Source organism: Denticeps clupeoides, chromosome 11, assembly GCF_900700375.1.
Source record: "Denticeps clupeoides chromosome 11, fDenClu1.1, whole genome shotgun sequence".
Lineage (NCBI taxonomy): Eukaryota > Metazoa > Chordata > Actinopteri > Clupeiformes > Denticipitidae > Denticeps > Denticeps clupeoides.
In genome coordinates, this window is record NC_041717.1 from 17,073,126 (window position 1) to 17,093,157 (window position 20,032).

General features: G+C 45.8%; 1 protein-coding gene and 1 non-coding gene across 5 annotated transcripts in view; one reads left to right on the forward strand and one right to left on the reverse strand.

Annotated features, from left to right (window-relative positions):
- arl15a (ADP-ribosylation factor-like 15a) overlaps positions 1 to 20,032 on the reverse strand; it is a 73,446-nt gene that overhangs the window by 26,588 nt on the left and 26,826 nt on the right. For all 4 annotated transcript variants that reach the window (XM_028995213.1, XM_028995212.1, XM_028995214.1 and 1 more), the window contains exon 4: positions 17,571 to 17,779. In XM_028995213.1, the coding sequence (XP_028851046.1) occupies positions 17,571 to 17,779 (209 nt within the window). The remainder of the gene's footprint in view (positions 1 to 17,570; positions 17,780 to 20,032) is intronic.
- LOC114800187 (5S ribosomal RNA) lies at positions 4,007 to 4,125 on the forward strand. Its single transcript, XR_003751346.1, has one exon. It is a non-coding gene; the product is annotated as a 5S ribosomal RNA (ribosomal RNA).

The following is a 20,032-nucleotide window of genomic DNA, read 5'->3' on the forward strand; positions in this document are numbered from 1 at the left end:
TCTTGGTGTTCTCTGGCAAATGGCAAACGTGCTGCACAATGTTGGGCAGTAAGCCCAACGCCCACCTGTGGATGTCAGGCCATCATACCATCCTCACGGTGTCTCTTTCTGACCATTTGAGCAGACACAGGCACATTTGTGGCCCGCTGGAGGTCATTTTGCAGGGCTCTGGCAGTGCTCCTCCTGTTCCTCCTCCAGAGAAAGCTGTCCTGCTGCTGGGATGTTGCCCTCCTACAGCCTCCTCCATGTCCCCTGATGTACTGGCCTGTCACCTGGTAGCGCCTCCATGCTCTAGACACTACGCTGACTGACACAGCAAACCTTCTTGCCACAGCTTGCATTGATGTTCCATCCTATATGAGCTGCACCACCCGAGCCACTTGTGTGGGTTGTAGACTCCGTCTCCTGCTACCAGTAGAGTAAAAGCTCCGGCAGCATTCAAAAGTGACCAAAACATCAGCCAGAAAGCATAGGAACTGAGAAGTGGTCTGTGGTCACCTCCTGCAGAACCACGCCTTTATTGGGGACGCCTTGCTAATCGCCTATAATTTCCACAACAGCGTGTGAAATTGATTATCAATCAGGGTTGCTTCCAAAATGGACAGTTTGATTTCACAGAAATGTGATTGACTTGGAGTTACACTGTGTTGTTACACAAGTGTTCCCTTCATTTTATTTTAGCAGTAAACCAAACCACGCTATATAATATATAGACCAGCCATTTTGGATCATGAGAATGGGGGATGTGAAATTTATCTGACATTCTGAGTTGGAAATCCAGATGAACGCAGAAATTCCAATATATGAACACAATATTATTCAAAAGCTCCGTTTCTTGTTTGTGTGCATAGGATTGTAGGTGTTTTGAATACGACAAATCGCTGTAATTCTCAGAATGAAGGACGTTGGAAGATTCCGACAGAGAGCAGCAAAATCGTCACTGTTGGCGGACGGAACGGAATCACACCTCTGTTCCACGGCCTTCAGCGTGACAAGAGACATTCACGTAAGTCCTGGCCGCGCGGTAACGCAGACACCTGTACTGTTAAAACACGCCTCAGAACCTCCTAACTCCGTCTCTTCCGCTAATTACGACCCGAGCTGTAAAAACAGATGCTAATTGGCGCACGACGCCTGTGGCAGCACGTTTCACGGGCTCGGCTCCGCATATTATTCCAATCACAATATTACACCGACTTCCTGCTTCGTACGGCTCTCACATGTCTTTCATTAAACCAACCACGCCGCCCCAGACTGTTTATATTACACCAGCTCCCTCCGCCCACTCACCTGGCGCGCCAGATCCCACCTGGACACGCTTCAACTATGTGACGTGAGGATACCTGCGTCTCGCTGTGACAGCGTAATTCCTGCAGCCTCGGGCCACGTCTGTTCAACTCAGACAGTTTGAAGCGCTCGTGTGAGCGCGATCGGAGCGTTAACAGCTTCACACGGCACAGAGCCGTCAGAAGGTTTTTTGATGGCGGCTCAGAAACAGAACAAACTAGATGAGGCCCAACGGCCTTATTGTGGACGTTAACTGAGGCTTTTAAGGGTTACTCTTGAACAGGCAAAATTGAATTTGACCTAAATGTACATATGCAATCGTGACAGACAGATACAGTATGCGCACAAAATGCACGCAGGCACTATTATCACGTTATTAACACACATGCACAAAACACCCCACACCTCTGACCACCCGGCCCGGCGCTGGGAAACGTGTAATGAAATGAAGCCTGTGCCTGCAGGCTAAGGAGAACATATCCGCTCAAAAATGTTTGATGTGCTGAAGTGGTTATAGGGAGTGTGTGCGTGTCAATTCCAGTGTTCCACCGCCACACCTTAAACATACGCCGAAAGTGTAAAAATTCTAAAGTGAAGGCTTCCTGTGCAAGTCATAAACACACACACACACACACACACACACAAATACTTCATTTCACCTAACTCAATAGAGATCAGATGCTGCGGGCAGGACTGGGGGAAAGTCTGTGCTTTATTTATGAAAGCCTTCTTTTTTTGGTATAGTTTCACACGTTTTCTCTCTCTGTTTACGCCGCCGAGTGTCAAATGAGTCCGGGCGTGTGGAGTTATGGCGGTGCGGCGTGTACATACACATTCCCCAAATCCCAGCAGGCTTAAGTAAATCACCTGCGCTCCAGTGGAAATGTGGGCGCGCTCCAAGTTCGAACACTGAGCGGCTCGGCCCACCGCTTCCCGAACCACAGGCCAGTGCGGCGCGTGAGTCACGGGAGGAAACTGGACGCTTTACCATGCGGTCAGGTGACCAGAGCTCGTGTTGTGTTCCTCAGCTCCTCCTGACCACAATCCCTGACTAATCACAGGAGTTGAGCCACAACTGTCACTCCATTCCTATGTCTGTGCTGAAGCAAAATGAAATGCAACTGTGCAAAATGTGATTCGCAATACTACTAATATTTTAACCACTTAAATATTAATTGCTTCTAAGATGCACTTCTAAAAGTGCAAAGGCCATAGCTAGCTATTTAGCATTCTCTAACTTCCTTAATTATCTCATTTCATCATAATATGTTCATAATCTTGTTTGTTTGTTTTCAGATCAACATACACATAGCATCAGAAATAGGAATTAAAGGGAATTCACACAAGGTAAGATTCCTGTTTCTGTGATTCGGATTTTGGACAGTTTACATTACTCCAGTGTATTATGCAGGGTATTATTATTATTTATTATTAATAGTAACAATAACAACCAGACCAGGACCGGGACATTGTGGGAGGATGTGTAAAAGTGTGTAAAAGCGGGAAGGGGGGATGGAGATTAGGGGTCTGTTGAGCAGGTCAGGGTCACTGACCACCTCGCTGAAGCTTTCATCTGCGCCGTAGGCCCGATCACAAAGCCTTGTTACAGGATTCATGCTCACCAATTAGCACAGATCAGAGTCAGTTAGCTCTTGGCAAGCTGCCCGATGCGTCACATGACACCTGCGCTGCAATGATGCCACCTGACAGCAGTGCGGATCAATAACGCTAGCAGACGACCCGCAGGACGAGTGTCTCCATGTGTCCAGGGTGATGGGACTGCATCAATACAGAAAACTACATGCAATGCAGACGGCATTACTGCAACAAAAACTAGAATGTCTAGTCTGACATGGTGAGTTCTGCAGAAAAGCACAGCAAAGGGAGGACATTGCTCTTTTAATGCTCTATCCAGAGAGGTGCTGGTGGTATAAAACCCTTAAGAATGGAGGGAAACCACTGCGGCACTCTGGGACCACCAAGCACCAGACGAGACGCTTTTGTTATTCCACAGGAGGAGATCAGCCTCGACACCTGCAGTTCAGCAGTGGAGGAGATAAGATTCGGGGCTTGTGTTGAGAACATGATGGAAGATACGACCCAGATGATGCAGACGAGCTGATAAGCGCTGCTCAGCATAAGATCTGAGCCGGAAGATTTGCATTCTGGGCCGCTGCTGTCGGGCTGCGCTCGTGTGACAGTATCGCAGTGCTGAGATCCATATCAGCGGCATCAGGAAGTCCCAGCTGAAGATAGTAAAGATGAGAGTGTGTTGGCCGGCTCGGATCGTTTGGTTACAGAGTCTAGACACAGCTGCGCGCGGCAAGCCAAGTTCCAGCCGCTCACCTGCTCGGGTAAATCAGGGAAAGGGGGGGATTTCACCCTGAATCAGCGAGAGGGAGAAGCCAACCCAGCGTCAAGCACAAGCTGCGGTGCTGAGGTGCAGAAGGAAACCAAACGTCCCATCAACGCCCAGTTAATCACGGCAGAACCCAGACCACAAAGACAGAGGCTCTTCCCAAGGGTGTGTCTGTCTGTGTGTGTGTGTGTGTGTGTGTACCCATATTTCTATATCAGCAAGAACCAAATGAACAAAGATAGGAAAATATCTCTTGTTCCGGTCTTCACATGAAAAACATCTGGCAAGTAAAGTTTATTTCCAGAACACATTTCATTCAACGAGCTTGACAAATAATACAAAGACAATAAAGAATAAACTGCTTACTGCCATACCAGCCGAAGAACGCTCGATCTCGTCTGATCTCGGAAGCTAAGAAGGCTTGGGCCTGGTTAGTACTTGGATAGGAGACTGCCTGGGAATACCAGGTGCTGTAAGCTTTAACTATGGGGCAGTGGTGGCCTAGCGTTTAAGGAAGCGGCCCCAAATCAGAAGGTTGCCGGTTCGAATCCCGATCCGCCAAGGTGCCACTGAGGTGCCACTGAGCAAAGCACCGTCCCCACACACTGCTCCCCGGGCGCCTGTCATGGCTGCCCACTGCTCACTCAGGGTGATGGGATAAATGCAGAGGACAAATTTCACTGTGTGCACCGTGTGCTGTGCTGCTGTGTATCACCTGTGAGAATCACTTCACTTTACTTTAGGATGAAAATAATTAAAAAAGGCCTGGTCACAATGGCAAATATTGAAATATTAATTAGCCACCTTTATCTTGTTCAAACCGTCTGCAGCATTGTGGCTAAAAGCTCCTCACCGTGTCGTACCTCGGCCTTTTTCCACTTACAGATTTACACACCAGCATCAACACTTTCATGGAGGTCAGATGGACGACTGAAAAACGGCTGCGGTTTTAAATAAGATGTGACGAAGGCACATTTCAAAGAACTAACGTAGATACTCGAGACGGACGTGATTCAGAACTCATCGTAGGTAAAAAACAGCATCGGTTCTCTGTAATTGTTGACCTGGAGGGGTCGTTAACAACTTCTACCTGTGGCCAGTTCTGCTAAGTGTTTTTTAATAAAAGCGCTTGCGTACCCTGATTATAAAGCGGGGCTCAGGGGGCTCCACACAACGCCGAGCTGGACTTCGTGTATGACTCAGCAGCACAATTATCACAAATCGGCTCCTTAAATCAGAACAAAAGCTTTGTTCTTCGCGGGGGTGTCCAGACTACTGGAAATGAGGCACAGTCTCGTTTTTCGCCCGGGGGCTGAACACCGAACAAAAGACTTCCAGGCAAGAGGATCATGAATGAAGGACTCTTCCAGGTAAACAAATAATGCAAATCCTCAGCTGGGTGTAGACCGTTGCTTGCGATTAGCATGATTAGCATGTTGTATCTGCGTGATGCTGATGGTTCCTGGCACCGCGGGGTCAGCCAGTTCCGGCAAAAATGTAAATTAGCCGCTCTGGCCAGGCGCCTCTCAACGCGAAGGGAAGTGATCGGCTCTCCCACAAGCCTCCGTGATCCTCTTACTGTCAGAAAGCATAAGGTCGATCCAGCACTTCCCCCGCTGGCCGCTGTCTGCAGGCCTCATTAGCGAAAACGGCAAACTGGCCACACCCCCTTCACCTGCCCACACACATTTCTGGGGTCTGTCCGCTCTTCTGAAGACCACCATTTCCATTTCAGCGTGCAATACAGGTCGGGCGTTCTCATCCCAGCAGCTCATTACAAACTCTCGCTGGAAAAAATGGAAGGCAGTAATGAAGGTGCTCAAAGGGATAATCTCCATCTTCCAAAAGTAATATTTACATCCCAACCTTCCTGTCTGTGTTGCGTGGTAAACGAAATCCGCCTTTATCTTTTAATTACAGAGCAGAGGCAGATGCATACATACACACACACACACACACGTAAAAATCCTCCAGTTGAACCGGTGACCTGCTGGGAAATTAGAAGGGAAGCCAGAGGGTGTTTACAGATCTGGAATTTGTTGCTTCACTCCAGACAAAGCAGGAGAACCTAAGGGGACGTCACCTCTACTGATCACAGAGAATTTTGCACATGGGTATAAACACACATGCACAGACACACACACAATTACTTTCATAGCTTTAAGAAACTATTTGTAAAAACTTGCAACAACGTCCTCACTTTTTGATGAGAAACATGCACAAACACACACACACACACAAATGATAACTGAGCCAAGCACTGGATAAAGCAGCAGAATATGGATGTCTTTAGTGTCCTTAGACTGCGGTGGGTCACCTCTCATCCCCCAACTGGCCGCATCACAGCTCATTACACCCTCTCTACTCAAGTGGAACAACAGGAACCCACCACCCTCCCACCACTCCCAAGAGAGTCCCACTCTCAAATCTGTCCAGGTCAACTGAGAGATTAAACCTTTAAACGGGGTCACGCAGATCAGCGATCAAAAGAGAGGAAAGTCTGCGGCAGAGACAGATTCCCACCTCTTTATTTAAGGGAAATGACAATAGAGCCAAAATGGCCGCCCAGCAACCCTGTGGTCATGTCATTATCTCAGTGACCCCTTGAGCTTAAAGACAATGGGTGAAAAACAGACGTGTGACAAAAAAAAAAACCCAACGATATCATTGAAATTTCTTCAGCTTTTCTTTACACTAAAGTGTTGTGGAATGTACCATGTTGTGCATATCTCAAAAATTTTAACTGACTGGGACAGGGAGACTTTTTAAGTCAGAAGTTCATTTATAAAGGAAAATGTGACAAAAGGGGGAGGAGCCGCCCTCAACAGAGCAGAACAGGACAATGGCATCAGTGCAACTCAATCTGCTGGGACATTTTTCTCTTTTTTTTTCGCTGAGTTGCCCGCATTCCTGAAGGCTGGCTCAGGCCACACAGCGCCAGAGGACAGCATTGAGTGACTCAGCGTCCATCAAGTGGCCCCTCCCTCACCAAGGAACACCCTAACGAGAGGGCAGCACTACACTTGCCCACCGCGGACTAAGCAAAAACCACACATACGGAACATTACACAGAACTTCCTGTGCAAAAAAAAAATTGACAAGTTGCATTGTTCTGCAATTCTCAGTAGTCAATTTAGAAGCCCTGCTCTTCTGTGGAGCTATGGTTCCTGACCATGGACTGAATGAAGACTTTGTAAGAATACAAGAAATCTAACCAATTATCTGGTCATTGGAACATGTCTCATGTCCACAGTGTAGTGAAGGTTCAACAGGCTGGGCAGAAGAACCGTCCAGAACCATGTATCAAGGGGCCACAACTCAGCAGTAGCGAGTCTAGGCTCACTCCAGGCTCAGTTCTCTGTGGTTCTGTTGAAGAATACCGGGCTCCCACCTTTGTTGGATGTGGGATTATTGAGTTACGTGTGATGAGTTGAGTTCTCAGTTAAACGCAGTCCTGTTGAACAGGTTTTCCTGTTGAGTACCGGGGATACAGTTGGGGTACGCCATGCCACCGTCACTGCTCTCTCTGGTTCTGTTGGATGCAGAGCTTGCTGATAAAAGCGGCACTCCTGCTGCTGTAGCGCTCTGACGTCTGCCATCTGACACGGCCCCCCTTTCTCTGTTCTACGTGGTTCTGTTAAAATATGCAGTCCTCTTCTCTGCTCTCATAAGTTTCTTACCAGTTTTGCTGAAAGAAATGCAGCAGTCCGTTTGGGGGGGGGGTTCTGTTCATTCATTAACACTCTGCTTTCTACAGTCTGCTACACAAACACACAGACACACACACTTGGTTGCCCATGTTTTCCATAAACTGGATGTACAATCGATACGGTGTAAAAAGTGAACACTGGCTAAACTGACATAATGTAAATGAACCTTCGATTGCTGTAACCTGGTTTTCTTTACATGGTTTTCTTTACAAAGCTAAAATAATAGGTGTGACAGATTACTTTAGTTTAGAAAGTGTTCACTTTTTAAGTGTAGGATTGCTTAAAAACATAGCTATTAATAGTTATTGCAAAATCATTCACTGAGTTTGCAAAATTAAAAGCACAAACACTCAGTTTGCACTCTTGTTACACACAATTTGCAAATGTGTAAATACAATCCACTGATCAGCACTCTTTTTGTGGAACTGTTAACACAACTCACTGCTTTACACACTATTTTCAAATGACCAACACAATCCTAGCAAAACGATACAGTTTTATGGCTAATTAAGACTATTCTGCCATCTGTCTGGCCACACTGTCATTTGCCATAACTGTTTTAGATGATTAGTTAACTTTGCAATCAGCATGAGCGCTATAAATGGGTAAGTCTTCATGATGGAGAACAATGGAGAAACAAGAAGGACTGAGAAGAGTGATAATCAGTACAGGGCAAGAGAGAGGACAAGGACATGAAGAAGCAGGAGGAAGACGAAGACGAAGACTAGCAGGTGAATTTAGAGTTGAAGAGGAAGGAGGAAGGGTAAGAAGAAAAAGAATTACTGATGTCGTCAGAGCTAAAATAGTGGATCATGTGATCAACCATGGAAGGAATCAATTTCCCAGGACAGTGTGGAGGTAACATAACACATTATTACATTCCTGGACAGCCAACATTATATATTCAATAATGTTCATAGACCAGGTATGTCAGGTACCAGCAGACCAGGTACATGTGGGAGTGGTTCTCAACTGGTTTACAGATCACCCACTCTTAACTGTATTCAACCTCCCGCCTTACTCTCCATTCAGTGTGTAGTTGGTGCATTGTGTGCTTTTAATACTGTTGGTTGTGTTAACTGTTCGGTACAAAAATACAATTTTTACAAAGATTTGAAGAGTTAAAGGTCCCCTACTATGAAAGTTTCACTTTGCGAGATTATTTAAAATTAATTTGAGTTCCCCTAGCCTTTCTGTGGTCCTGCATGTGTGCGTCTTGGGGAAATCTCAATGTGGGACTGGATCAAAGCGGCTGTAACTCTGCACCACGGAAAGAGACTTCAGATACAGTATTAGGGGACAAACAAGATGTCACGATCCGGTCCGAAATGGGGGTTACTCCGGTCCAGGATCCGGACCAGAGTTTCATTGTTGTCATGTGTAATGTTCCCTAATCGTTTTCACCTGTGTTAATAAAGCTGCCCTGTTCGTTTCTGTTCGCCGTCAGGTCTTTAACGTTATGTTCCATGTTCACCAGTGTCTACGTCTTGGATGTCTCCCCTGTCCTGTGATTCACCATTAAACCCCTGTTCCGTGATGTCAGGTGAAAGCGTCCTTTATTCCACGTCTTCTCGTCACTCTTCGTCCTCCTCTCCGTGCACCCGCCGCGTCATGCCCGCATGGACGTGACAGAAAGACCTGACCCACATTTGGACGCCACCTGATGCAGCCCCGCTGAGATCGGAGGAGCCGCGACTCACCGGGAGGACGCCGCCAGCTTCCTTGTCCCTGGCCTTCCATGGCTTCATGTTCAGCAGGGTCCCGACCCCTGCCTCTCAGTCCCGTGTCTGGCGGCGTTGAAGGTGAGGAGCGGCCATTCAGCGGGGCGAGCCGGAGACTGACAGGGAGCGGTGGACCCATGCGGACGGCGGACGAGGTGCCGGTACCAAACTGGCCCAAAGCCGTCTGCGCTGGAGAACCGCAGCTCGTCCATCTGGAATACCGGACCATTCATTCATTCAGTCATTTATCATTCCGCCCTGTTCATCTCATCTTTTCTGGTTTTCGAATCGATTCCGTTCGATTCCTCCTGTCCACACGGACCATTTAAGACTGTGTTTGGACTTTCCTTCCTCCTTCATGGACTGCTTCGTCTGGCCCGCCAGGCGTCGTGCCATAGGAGGGGGGATTCTGTCACGATCCGGTCCGAAATGGGGGTTACTCCGGTCCAGGATCCGGACCGGAGTTTCATTGTTGTCCTGTGTAATGTTCCCTAATCGTTTTCACCTGTGTTAATTGTATAAAGCTGCCCTGTTCGTTTCTGTCCACTGTCAGGTCTTTAACGTTATGTTCCGTGTTCACCAGTGTCTACGTCTCGGATGTCTCCCCTGTCCTGTGATTCACCATTAAACCCCTGTTCCGTGATGTCAGGTGAAAGCGTCCTTCATTCCACGTCTTCTCGTCACTCTTCGTCCTCCTCTCCGTTCACCCGCCGCGTCATGCCCGCATGGACGTGACACAAGACCGGTATAAAAGCAAAAGAAAATTTCATAATAGGGGATCTTTATGTAAAAAGTATTAACTTTTGCAAGAGATCTACAATGTTGTGTTTATTTGGTGTAAGGTTTTTTTATTTGTGTGTAGAGTTTTGCAAAAATAGTCAATAGTTACAACAAATGTGCTTAAGCCATCAGAAAAAATTGCAATGAGTCTGGCAGTTGTATCTTATTGCACAAACCAGCCTGTATTGGCACTGTATCGCATGTACTAATGCAATTAAATGAATTGTCCTCACTGCAGCAGTACAACAGAACAAAAACAGACAATAACCAAATCAAACACAGGTCAGCTTAAAAAGACAAAATGAAATTTAAAATGCAAAGGAAACAAAAGCAAATAAAAGGCAGAAACAGGAAACGGAGAGCCAAATTCAGAAATCTGGGAGTTATGCAAGATACCCCTTTCCACACACACACACACCAAGTGTCACCATTGAGTCGTGTATGTTGGAGGACCGACAACTCTACATCCACATTCTGCAACCCCTCCAGGTGTAGCGCAGCACCCCGTATCCTCCCTTTCTCCACCATTTCTCTCCCTTTTATACGCTCCTAATACCTTTTGTACACAGGTTATGACTTTGTCCAATTATTAATAATTATTATCAATTATATTCATTATTATTATCTAATAAATCACAGCAAGGACAGATCCCTCTGAAATAAATAAATTTGTTTAACCTGTTGCCCTCAGAAAGGCACTACATGTACATACCTACCTCTGTTTAATAAGACTCTGTCATAATAACCCTCACTGTACCCCAAAACCTAGCCTCAGGACCCTAAAGCTTTTGTAATTAAAACACACACACATACGGGCACAAGTATAAAACACGCAGGGTTGCTTAGTCACACACCGCCCGGCACAATCACGACTTCCTGTGTGTTCACCTCAGGCGGTGGGCAGGGGTTCCTTTTGGCAACCAACAGGTTCGAGAACCTGTGGCCAGCAGCAGATGGGCCATGCATGTTAATCCACATTCTACCAACAAATGAAGGGATGTTCTCTGTCTGTCCACAATACCCTGTGGAACAACAAAGCTCCTCTTCCAGCATGAGCCAAGAAACACACATTCGCACATTTTTTTTTTTTTTTACAAAACTAAACAAAGGACACAAGTGAGCTGCAGCCAAGGTGTGTCACTGTGGATTTAATGAAGATGCATGCATTCATCTTCATGCAGCCTACTGATTAAAATGCTAATCCTCCTGTGGGTTCTTACACCTTAGAAAAGTGGTCTTCAAAGTAGTTGAAACTTTCATTTATGTTCATCTGTGAACTCTTATTTAAGGATTGGCATGATCCTATTGTGCATTCACTGCAATCACATGGTCACCAGATGCATCAAGCAAAGACAATGGGCATGGTTTCCACTCATTTCATAAAGAATACCGGATCCCTCCCCTTTCAAGCACATTAAAAGCACACATCTGCAGTATTGAAATTGTTGCTAAATAACTATGGGACTGTCTTTTTGGGGACATCGTGTAATAATAGTACTAGGATAGCATGATATGTACTTTCCAAGTCATTATTTGAAAAAGTACTGGCTACGGTCTTTCTCCAAACAAGGGTGTAAATCCTGTCGCCAGGTAACGGACCCACCTCACTCGCTCACAGGATGCATTGTGCTTTGTGACCTGTGTGAAATTTTGCCCGTTGGCAGCACAGAGTGCGGCTCTGTTGATGTGTTCGTGGGTCAACAAGTGACATTTCTCCTACGGGCGTCAGCAGAGGACCTTGGGGCCCGAGTCAGGTGTGTGTCCAACGTGGCAAAAACACAGCACCCACACATTCATCAGACACACAGACAAACACTAGGTGGAAGTGAGTGATTAGTGGCTTAAGAACCAAACACATATTGACCAGTGCAATACCAGTTCAACACGTCAGACAGGCATGAAGTGGTATGTGGTCCCAGTTTTTCATCATTGGCACATTCTAACTTTATTTTTTTTTATTGTAAAAATGTGTTACCTTGTAGGTGTATTATGTAGCATTGTTTCAATATATATACCAGCTAATTGTAATCCAGAGGGATATTTTCCACTGGGGATGTTCGGAATTCTGTCTGCATGCTTGGTGTGGAATTGGACATGAACAGGACATTTGTGATGTCCCTAAACCTTCCATTAGCAAGTGTTATAAGTGCAATATTGCTTGTGTTACTTTGTGTGTGTGATGTACAGAGTAGCCAAAATGGGTAGAGTAGCCAAATAATTTACTCAAAAAAATAAATAAATAAAAGTAAAAATAAAAAGTAGACATCCAAAAACTCAAATTACTCAAAAAAAGAGTACAAAAACATATAGTGATGAGACTAGTCAAGTACTAAAATCATTCAGAATAATTTAATCAAGAATAATCTTTCAATCATTGGCCTCTGGCCAATTTAGAGCTCCCAATTCACATGGGCAGCTGGAGGAAACCGGAGGACAGAGAGAAAAACCCATGCCAACATGGGGAGAGCAAGCAACCACCGCACAAACAAAGCTCAAACTGCGGACACTATGATACTAACCACAACGCCACCATGTGGCTCCAACACCTATTGCAGAGCATTGAAAATATGGCTGTCAATGTTTACTAGTGGTGCCACAAACCAATCCCTCTCCACCATTCGGCAAGCACATGATCCGAAGATTCGAGAAAAAATTGTTCCACAGTTTAGTGTATGTTATCAGTCTGTCACGCAATAGTCATGGCCAGTGGTAGTGTCCAAGTGGAGGAGCAGAAAAGCTCAAGAAACTTCCAGCATTACTTAGATCTCATATGTGGGAGCATTTTGGCTTCCCCATTAAATATATTGACGGGAAAACGGGTGGTGGATAAAACCACCACAGTTTGTCAACAGTGTGGCAAGAGGAAGCCGTATGAGCCTGGCAAAACATCGGGCGTGGCCACTCATTTGAAATCAACCTGGTGTGACCGGAGCTAAGACGAAGGCTGCACACCACCACTGATAACCGTGGCGTTTAAGCAGCCCTTTGCTGCCCAATCCGACCGGGCCAAAGCTGTTACAAAAGTTATTGGGGTGTTTATAGCTGCAGACATGAGGCCATATTACGTTGTGCAAAACACATGATGAATGTGCTTGAGCCACTTAGGTGACAAGATCGTTCAAAGCATAATAAAATACTAAAATAAATACATAAATAATTAGAGAGCTAAATTCGTGTTGTCTTTTTTTTTTTTTTTTTTGCTGGTCCGAAAATCTGTGACTTAAAACCATTATCCGATCAAAACCGATCAAAAAAAAGTTTTTTTTTATCCATTGCACCACTAATGTTTGCTTTTCAGAGACAATAGTTACAACAAATCAGAAATTAGCTCAGATCTTCAATAAAAGTTAGTTTTGGTAAAGTTTTCCTTTTACTGCTGTCACTTGTGGTATTGGTACAACAGTAGAAGGAAAACAGGAAGTGGGTGACTATGCCCCGCGAATTACGCACGATGACCCAGGGGTCGGCGGTGACGCCAGCGGTCGGTGAGGTCGCAGCAGGCGACCGGGTCTGAGGCAGGAGTGACTCACCTCCTCGCTCCCTCCTCCCATCAGCAACTCCACCTCTCTCCTTCTGTCCCTCGGTGCCAGAGAGGGACGCTGCCCCGGCATGTCGGCCTGATTTAGCCTGATGAAAACCTACACCTGCTTCATAACTCCGACACTGGGAAAGCAGCTGCCAAGCAAATGCCGGAGCCCCTCAACATCAACATGGGCGTGGCCACGCCCAACGGAGGCCTTTCCAGCGCGAGCACCAGCAGGGCCAAGGTTCTTCTGACAGCACGTGGGTCCTTCTGCTATTTTAAACTTTCCATTTCAAATGCTGAGTAAGACACCATAGCAACGGGGGCGTGAAGTTCACTGGGTGGCCATGTTAAGCCAGTGCATCGGAAACCCTGCCATGAGAGGGACATCTTTTGGAAGTCACGGTAACATGTCTTTAATTGTGCTTTTAGCTGGAGTGGCATCTCCCAGCACACCAGCCGACTCAGAACACGCACCCTGATACATTTAGCATAACTCATTTAATATTGAGCACTAAACCCTAAAGGAAAACTGTTTAACGAGATACATCCATTATTCACGAGGGGGCACATAACGTTCAGGAGGAACTGAAGAAGGGGAGCAGAAAACCAAGGCCATGTGCCCTCAAAATCACAGATTCTTATATGCATGTATATGATCGTTAATTATGGATCACGTTCTTCTGTTTAAAACTGAACTTGCTCCAGATAAACGGGGGGACAGGGCTGAGGCGCCCGCCGCATTCTGACATCATCTGAGCCTCGCGTGACAGACGACAGACAGAGGGAGAGATGCATATATAACATTACACACGCGTATAAAACTGAACATTTATACGCATAAAGCCTCTTACACACACCACACACACAGCTGAAATTGTGCGTTCTGAAACACATATACTTTAAAACCACACATCATTTATAACAACAGAAGTAGATGCTGGTTATGTGACAATAACTATAACAAAAAATGTCAATTGACAATATATTGTTGACGAATAAAAACAAGACTAAATGTGACTAATTGCATTGTTATATCATGGTTTCTGTCTCCTGCATCTCCCATCTGGTTGGACAGATGTCGCCACTTCCATAATACACGATTGTTGCATTAATTAGATTTCAGGATACTTCTGATGGGTGAGCAGATGGCTGGGGGTAAAAAGCACACTTTGGACACACTTTCAACAAATGTCTGGAATGGATGTAGTGTATTCTTGAGTCTATAAGGCAGCAATAGTATAATAATAAGATAAACTTGTGTTTATTTTTAAATTACCCAAAGTGAAATGATTATGGAAACATTGCAGTACAGCACGCAGTGACACACAACACAATTTTCCTCTGTTTTTAACCCATCCTCTGAGGGAGAAGTGTGTGGGGAGCAGTGTGTGGGGACGCTGGCACCTTGGCGGTTACATTTACATTTACAGCATTTATCAGACGCCCTTATCCAGAGCGACTTACAATCAGTAGTTACAGGGACAGTCTCAAAAAGTTGTTGTTGTCTGTTCTACTAGGTACCTGTATTACATTGACAGGGTTAAATAGAATTGCATTACTAAAAAAAATACAATTTTCTAGACTAAATGGTCATCTGCTGCTTGGTGACTTACACAGCATTGTGGGACAGGACAAATTCACATGCAACACTGTTTTACCTGCTGGAGAATTCCATTAAAATTATCCTGTGAGTTCCTGAAAGTGACTGGGGAGCATTTTCTGGATTCTGGTTCAAATCAAAAGACATGAAACCAGTCCTTAGGCCATAAATGCAATGCTGTCAGAACTATATTATTAACTTGTCATGTCATTTTGGTCGGAATTTTTACTTATTATAAATATGCCTGATATTCCAGTATGTATTGCTGGAGTATAATAATTTTTAAATGCATTGTTTTTATTAGAATTGTAGTGAAATGTGAGATTTCTGCAGAAGCCGCAGACTTACACTTCGGATGGTCGGCGGCTTCACGGCGGAACATCAAAAAGCTCTCCAGCAGAAATATTTGAAGGTATGTAGAGAATTGAGGCCAAATGCTGTCTCCTGTCTGCGCTGCAACACAGTTTACAGATTTATGAGACGGAGGCTCTGCTGAAGAGCCCTTTAAAAGGACCATAAAAAGCTCATGGTATGAACGAAAGTTTCTGCAGCTGAAAAATATTTTTTCTCCAGTTAGCCTTGACCATGTACCAAACTGGAGTTTCAATTAAAAAAATCAGATCACACTCCTCAGTCAGCATTCTTCATCAGTAGAGCGAGTGTGTTTCAGTGCTGAACAATTTTAAGAAAAAGATTGCGATTTAATTCTGTTCAGTATTCACTGTACTATGTGTTTTAAAAACTGTACCATGTGTAGCTGTAGCACTATACCATGCCTCCCCAATGCCCCTGCTCACTGACTGTCTCCAGCCAACCCAGCATGTCTGTGCATGCATCTTCCCGCAGCGCCGATGGAGCAGAGTCTGGGTTTGCCAAATAATCGCAGTCATATTTATTCAAATCGTGATTTTGGTTCAATTTCGATTAACCAACACTGTGGTCAAATACAGGCCCTGCGGCAGAGCCCCACTGCCTCACTGGGCCAGACTCATGTGTTACCAGAGTGTTTGCAAACAGCTAAAAGGGGTCAATAGCCATTCCGGGCCCTAAAAATAGCAGAGGGACGCACAGCAGGACCATGAGTAACGCGGCTGCTGCTGGGCCAGGGCTAATGAGGTGCCACAGGTTAACGCTGCACTGCCAGACCCGTGGCCCCAAGAGCTGGAGCCGGTCCAGGTCTGGGCGCTGGGCGGCGAGGTGCCAGTGATGACGGCGTGTTGCTCAATGATTACGATTGCTAGGATCTTCCGGTGTGTTGCCTTACGCGGGTCAGGCCGCTGAGGTTGAATGACTGGTTGCGTGTGGTTAACCTCAGCTAGAACCCCAAAGGCTTCCAGTTTCGGTTGATTCCTGATTCTGAAGTCGTTTCAAACTGACCGGTGCCAAAAGATGTGACCTGAACCCAAATGTTCTCGGCCTTCCACGCGCACTGCTGATGTCACCGTTGTCCTCGGCAGACGTCAGCATCGACTGGCTGAGAAACTTTCTGCCTAAAGCACAGCAGGTGTCATGTGACCTTGAACCACCGAGGGTGCTTGAGTGGCAGGACAGACAGGCCAGAGTGTCAGGATGAGACACAGGCAAAGGGGGAGTGGCCGGGCCATTTTACGTCACTCTTCCGTTACTCCACGCTCTGAATTGACCGGTGAGGAGGAGTGCTCCAGACCAGACATTTAACAAATCAATTTTCACCTTTCACAAAGTAAATGTTAGATGTAGAAGACTGACCGACCTAAACATTAAAGTTTCAAAGTGAAGTGATTGTCACTTGTGATACACAGCAGCACAGCACATGGTGCACACAGTGAAATTTGTCCTCTGCATTTAACCCATCACCCTGAGTGAGCAGTGGGCAGCCATGACAGGCGCCCGGGGAGCAGTGTGTGGGGACGGTGCTTTGCTCAGTGGCACCTCAGTGGTTCGGATTTCGAAACGCTTTGATTACGGGTCTACTTCCTTAACCACTAAGCCACTGCCCCATATTCTGATTACCTCTAATTTGATGCAAATAGATTAATTATGCTTGTTCATTTGAATAGGAAACAAATGACATGCTTATAATACCTGTTGCTTTTTTGTTAGAGATCAGACCTAATTTGTGATGCAATTGCAATTGAATATTGGGATTATATTAATTAACTGCCGCTGTTCAGGAAGCAGCTGGTCATGTGATGCACCTTAAGGTCAAAGGACAGAATAAACAAGGTGTGAAGCCTGGAAGACACAGAGAATTTGTTTGGGTGGGGAAGGGAGTTTGGGCAACTACTACACCAGGCATGGTGTACCTGTTCCCATTGGTAACAAAGAACAGATGTCTGTACCCCCACTTGCGCTTTCCCATTACTCACAGGCGGAGGGGTGCAGCATAACATTCCTTATGAGAAACAGGTGATGGAATCAACAGCAGAACCCTCGGTACGTGCCTGAACCAGAGCGTTCCACCGCAAACCCACACATACCTCATTATAATTACAAGCACACGGGAACTTGAATGTCTCCGGCCCCAACACTTCACACTTCTACGTGTGTGAGCCTTCAGGTCAGTGTCGTCCAGGGACAAGACCACACCCCCCTGTCACAGTCGTACCTGGTGTGCGGAGCGGGCATCGGGCCGGTCCTGCTGGTTGGCGAGGATGAGGAAGGGGAGCGTGCACAGCTGCGGATGCTGCAGCGCCGAGTACAGCTCCGCCCGCGACGTCTCCAGCTCCGCCTGAGAGCAGGCGCTGTTCACCACGAAGACCACGCCCTGTGAACCCTGGTAATATCGGCTCCAGTACTTCTTAATGCTGTCCGTCCCTGCAGTCAGACAGAAGCAGAGACCCCAAGTCACAACATCAAAATCGCTGTAATGGTTTCCATCCGTTTTTCACCATATTCCCACCATCTGCTCCCACCTCTCTGAACACCTTACTGCATGCATTCACGTATCATTAACATACTGAAGCGTAATGCATGAACTAAATATACTTATGTTTTCTCTGAACGAATGTGTCACACCCGAGGTTAGAGTGAGAGGAACAATGCATTGAATGATACACACAAAAACCGTCACCTTCACAACACAGCACCGCACATACCAGTATGGGGGAGGACACACACATAGGACACAGGGAAACCTCGGGTCACATGGGGCTTATTAAGGGTAGCGAATTAGACACAATGAGCCGCAATATCCGTGCTGATGGGACCCGGGAAGGGAATGTGATGAGGAACCCACAACCCAGAAGAGCAAGAGAGGTTACAGCAAGTGCACACTACCGGATTGGGATGTACCAGGGAGCCCGCAGCTACAAGTGACACAACACACAGACACAGACACAGAATGGGAGCGTGGGGGGCGGAGCCAGCACGGATGTGACATCTACTGTTTTCAAGATCTGAAATCTGAATTAATAACCTATCTTGTACGATCAACACCATAGTCCATGCAGGTAAGAACATCTTGCAAGATTCAGAAGATAAAAAGAACTGAATACATTTTTCTCTCTTGAATACATTATATCAGAATTGATTTATTTGCTGATACATTTAGATGTTCAGCACAGCTGCCAATCCTAAACAAAACAACATACATACATATATATATATATATATATATATATATATATATATGTATAATAACTGTTTCCTCTTCATCAGTTCTTGACACAAACCACAAGGGAATCAAGGCGGACACAGGGACACAAACACACACACATACACGGGCTGCTTTGACTCAGGGCATCGGCACGCTTCAAACACCTCCGATTTATAGTGAACATATGGTTCCTTTTCTGGGAGGTAATTTGGCCGAGAATATCCGTTCACCGGGGTTCAGCGCGTCGCAACTGTATTTGTTAGTGTAAGTAATTTGAGGAAGAGGTGAGTCACTTGGCCGACGTCAGGGTGGATGTTGGGGTCATTTGAGCCGGAGGGGAAACACTGTGTCCCTCTGTTTTCCCTCCAAATATCTTACACTTCATCGTGTCTCTGTCATTGGTAAATCGTCTGTTCTAAAGACATGACAACTTCAGGGAAGGCCCTTTGCTGAATGGAGAATCCAGCAGATTTTCCACATTGGAATTTCATTCATCTCATCGTCACCCTGGCAACTCCTGCCACCTATTGGCCTACTGGCCACAGTCTGAGGGACAGTAAACATTTTCGCTGACATGAACAATAAAAGTCACAGTTGATCAGTGCACTGATTTAAAGCAAAAACAAATGGGAATTCAGGGATAAATGGAGGCTAAATTAAAGCCATGCAAGCAAGCCTAACTGGAAACATCTCACACACACACACAGGCCTTTCAGAGGATCTGGTCTGCATCCTCTTCAAAATCTGCTGCACAGGCCATCTTAACAGATGAAGCGAGTGCTCAGATGTTCCTTTTTCCCAGCATTCAGCTGTGATGCAGGAGAACAGAGCGCCACCAGCAGAGGCTCTGGTGGGGCCCTAGTTGTTCCTGTGCCTGCAGAGTTCCTGTGGGTTCTGCAGAGCATGATGAAGAACAGAACACTGAGGTAGTGTGTGTGCACGAGAGTTTTTTGTTCAAGAATGTACTTTTTGTGTCAGGTTAAATGCGTGTGTGTGTGTGTTTCTACATTTGTTCTTTCTGATTGTAATGTAACATGTTTGTGAAATTAGGGATATTTCATTCGTCCTCACAAAATAAACATTCAAAATATTCAATTGTACACCAAGGTTATTATGACCAGCAGTAGCTACACATTTATAACACATTTGTTACACACTTATTACCATGATCAAAATGCACTGTGTGCATATGGATGTGTTATTGTCTTTGCTTTCCATTTCATTCCTAACAAAATTGCTATAAAAAAGCCTCTCATCTGCTGAGCAACTGTGGTCTCCTTCATCTCCTTTTGGCCAGGGAACAGGGGACACCAGCTTATCAGTGCCACACTGCAGGACACCCACTGCTTCAGGCATGTGTCCGCCGTAGTGTTCAGAGCAGGTTAATTCCAGGTCTTGTGATTCAGTCTGACCACTTCACGGAGATGTTCCACACCTGTTTGGCAATGATGTACATATGCTGATATAATTCA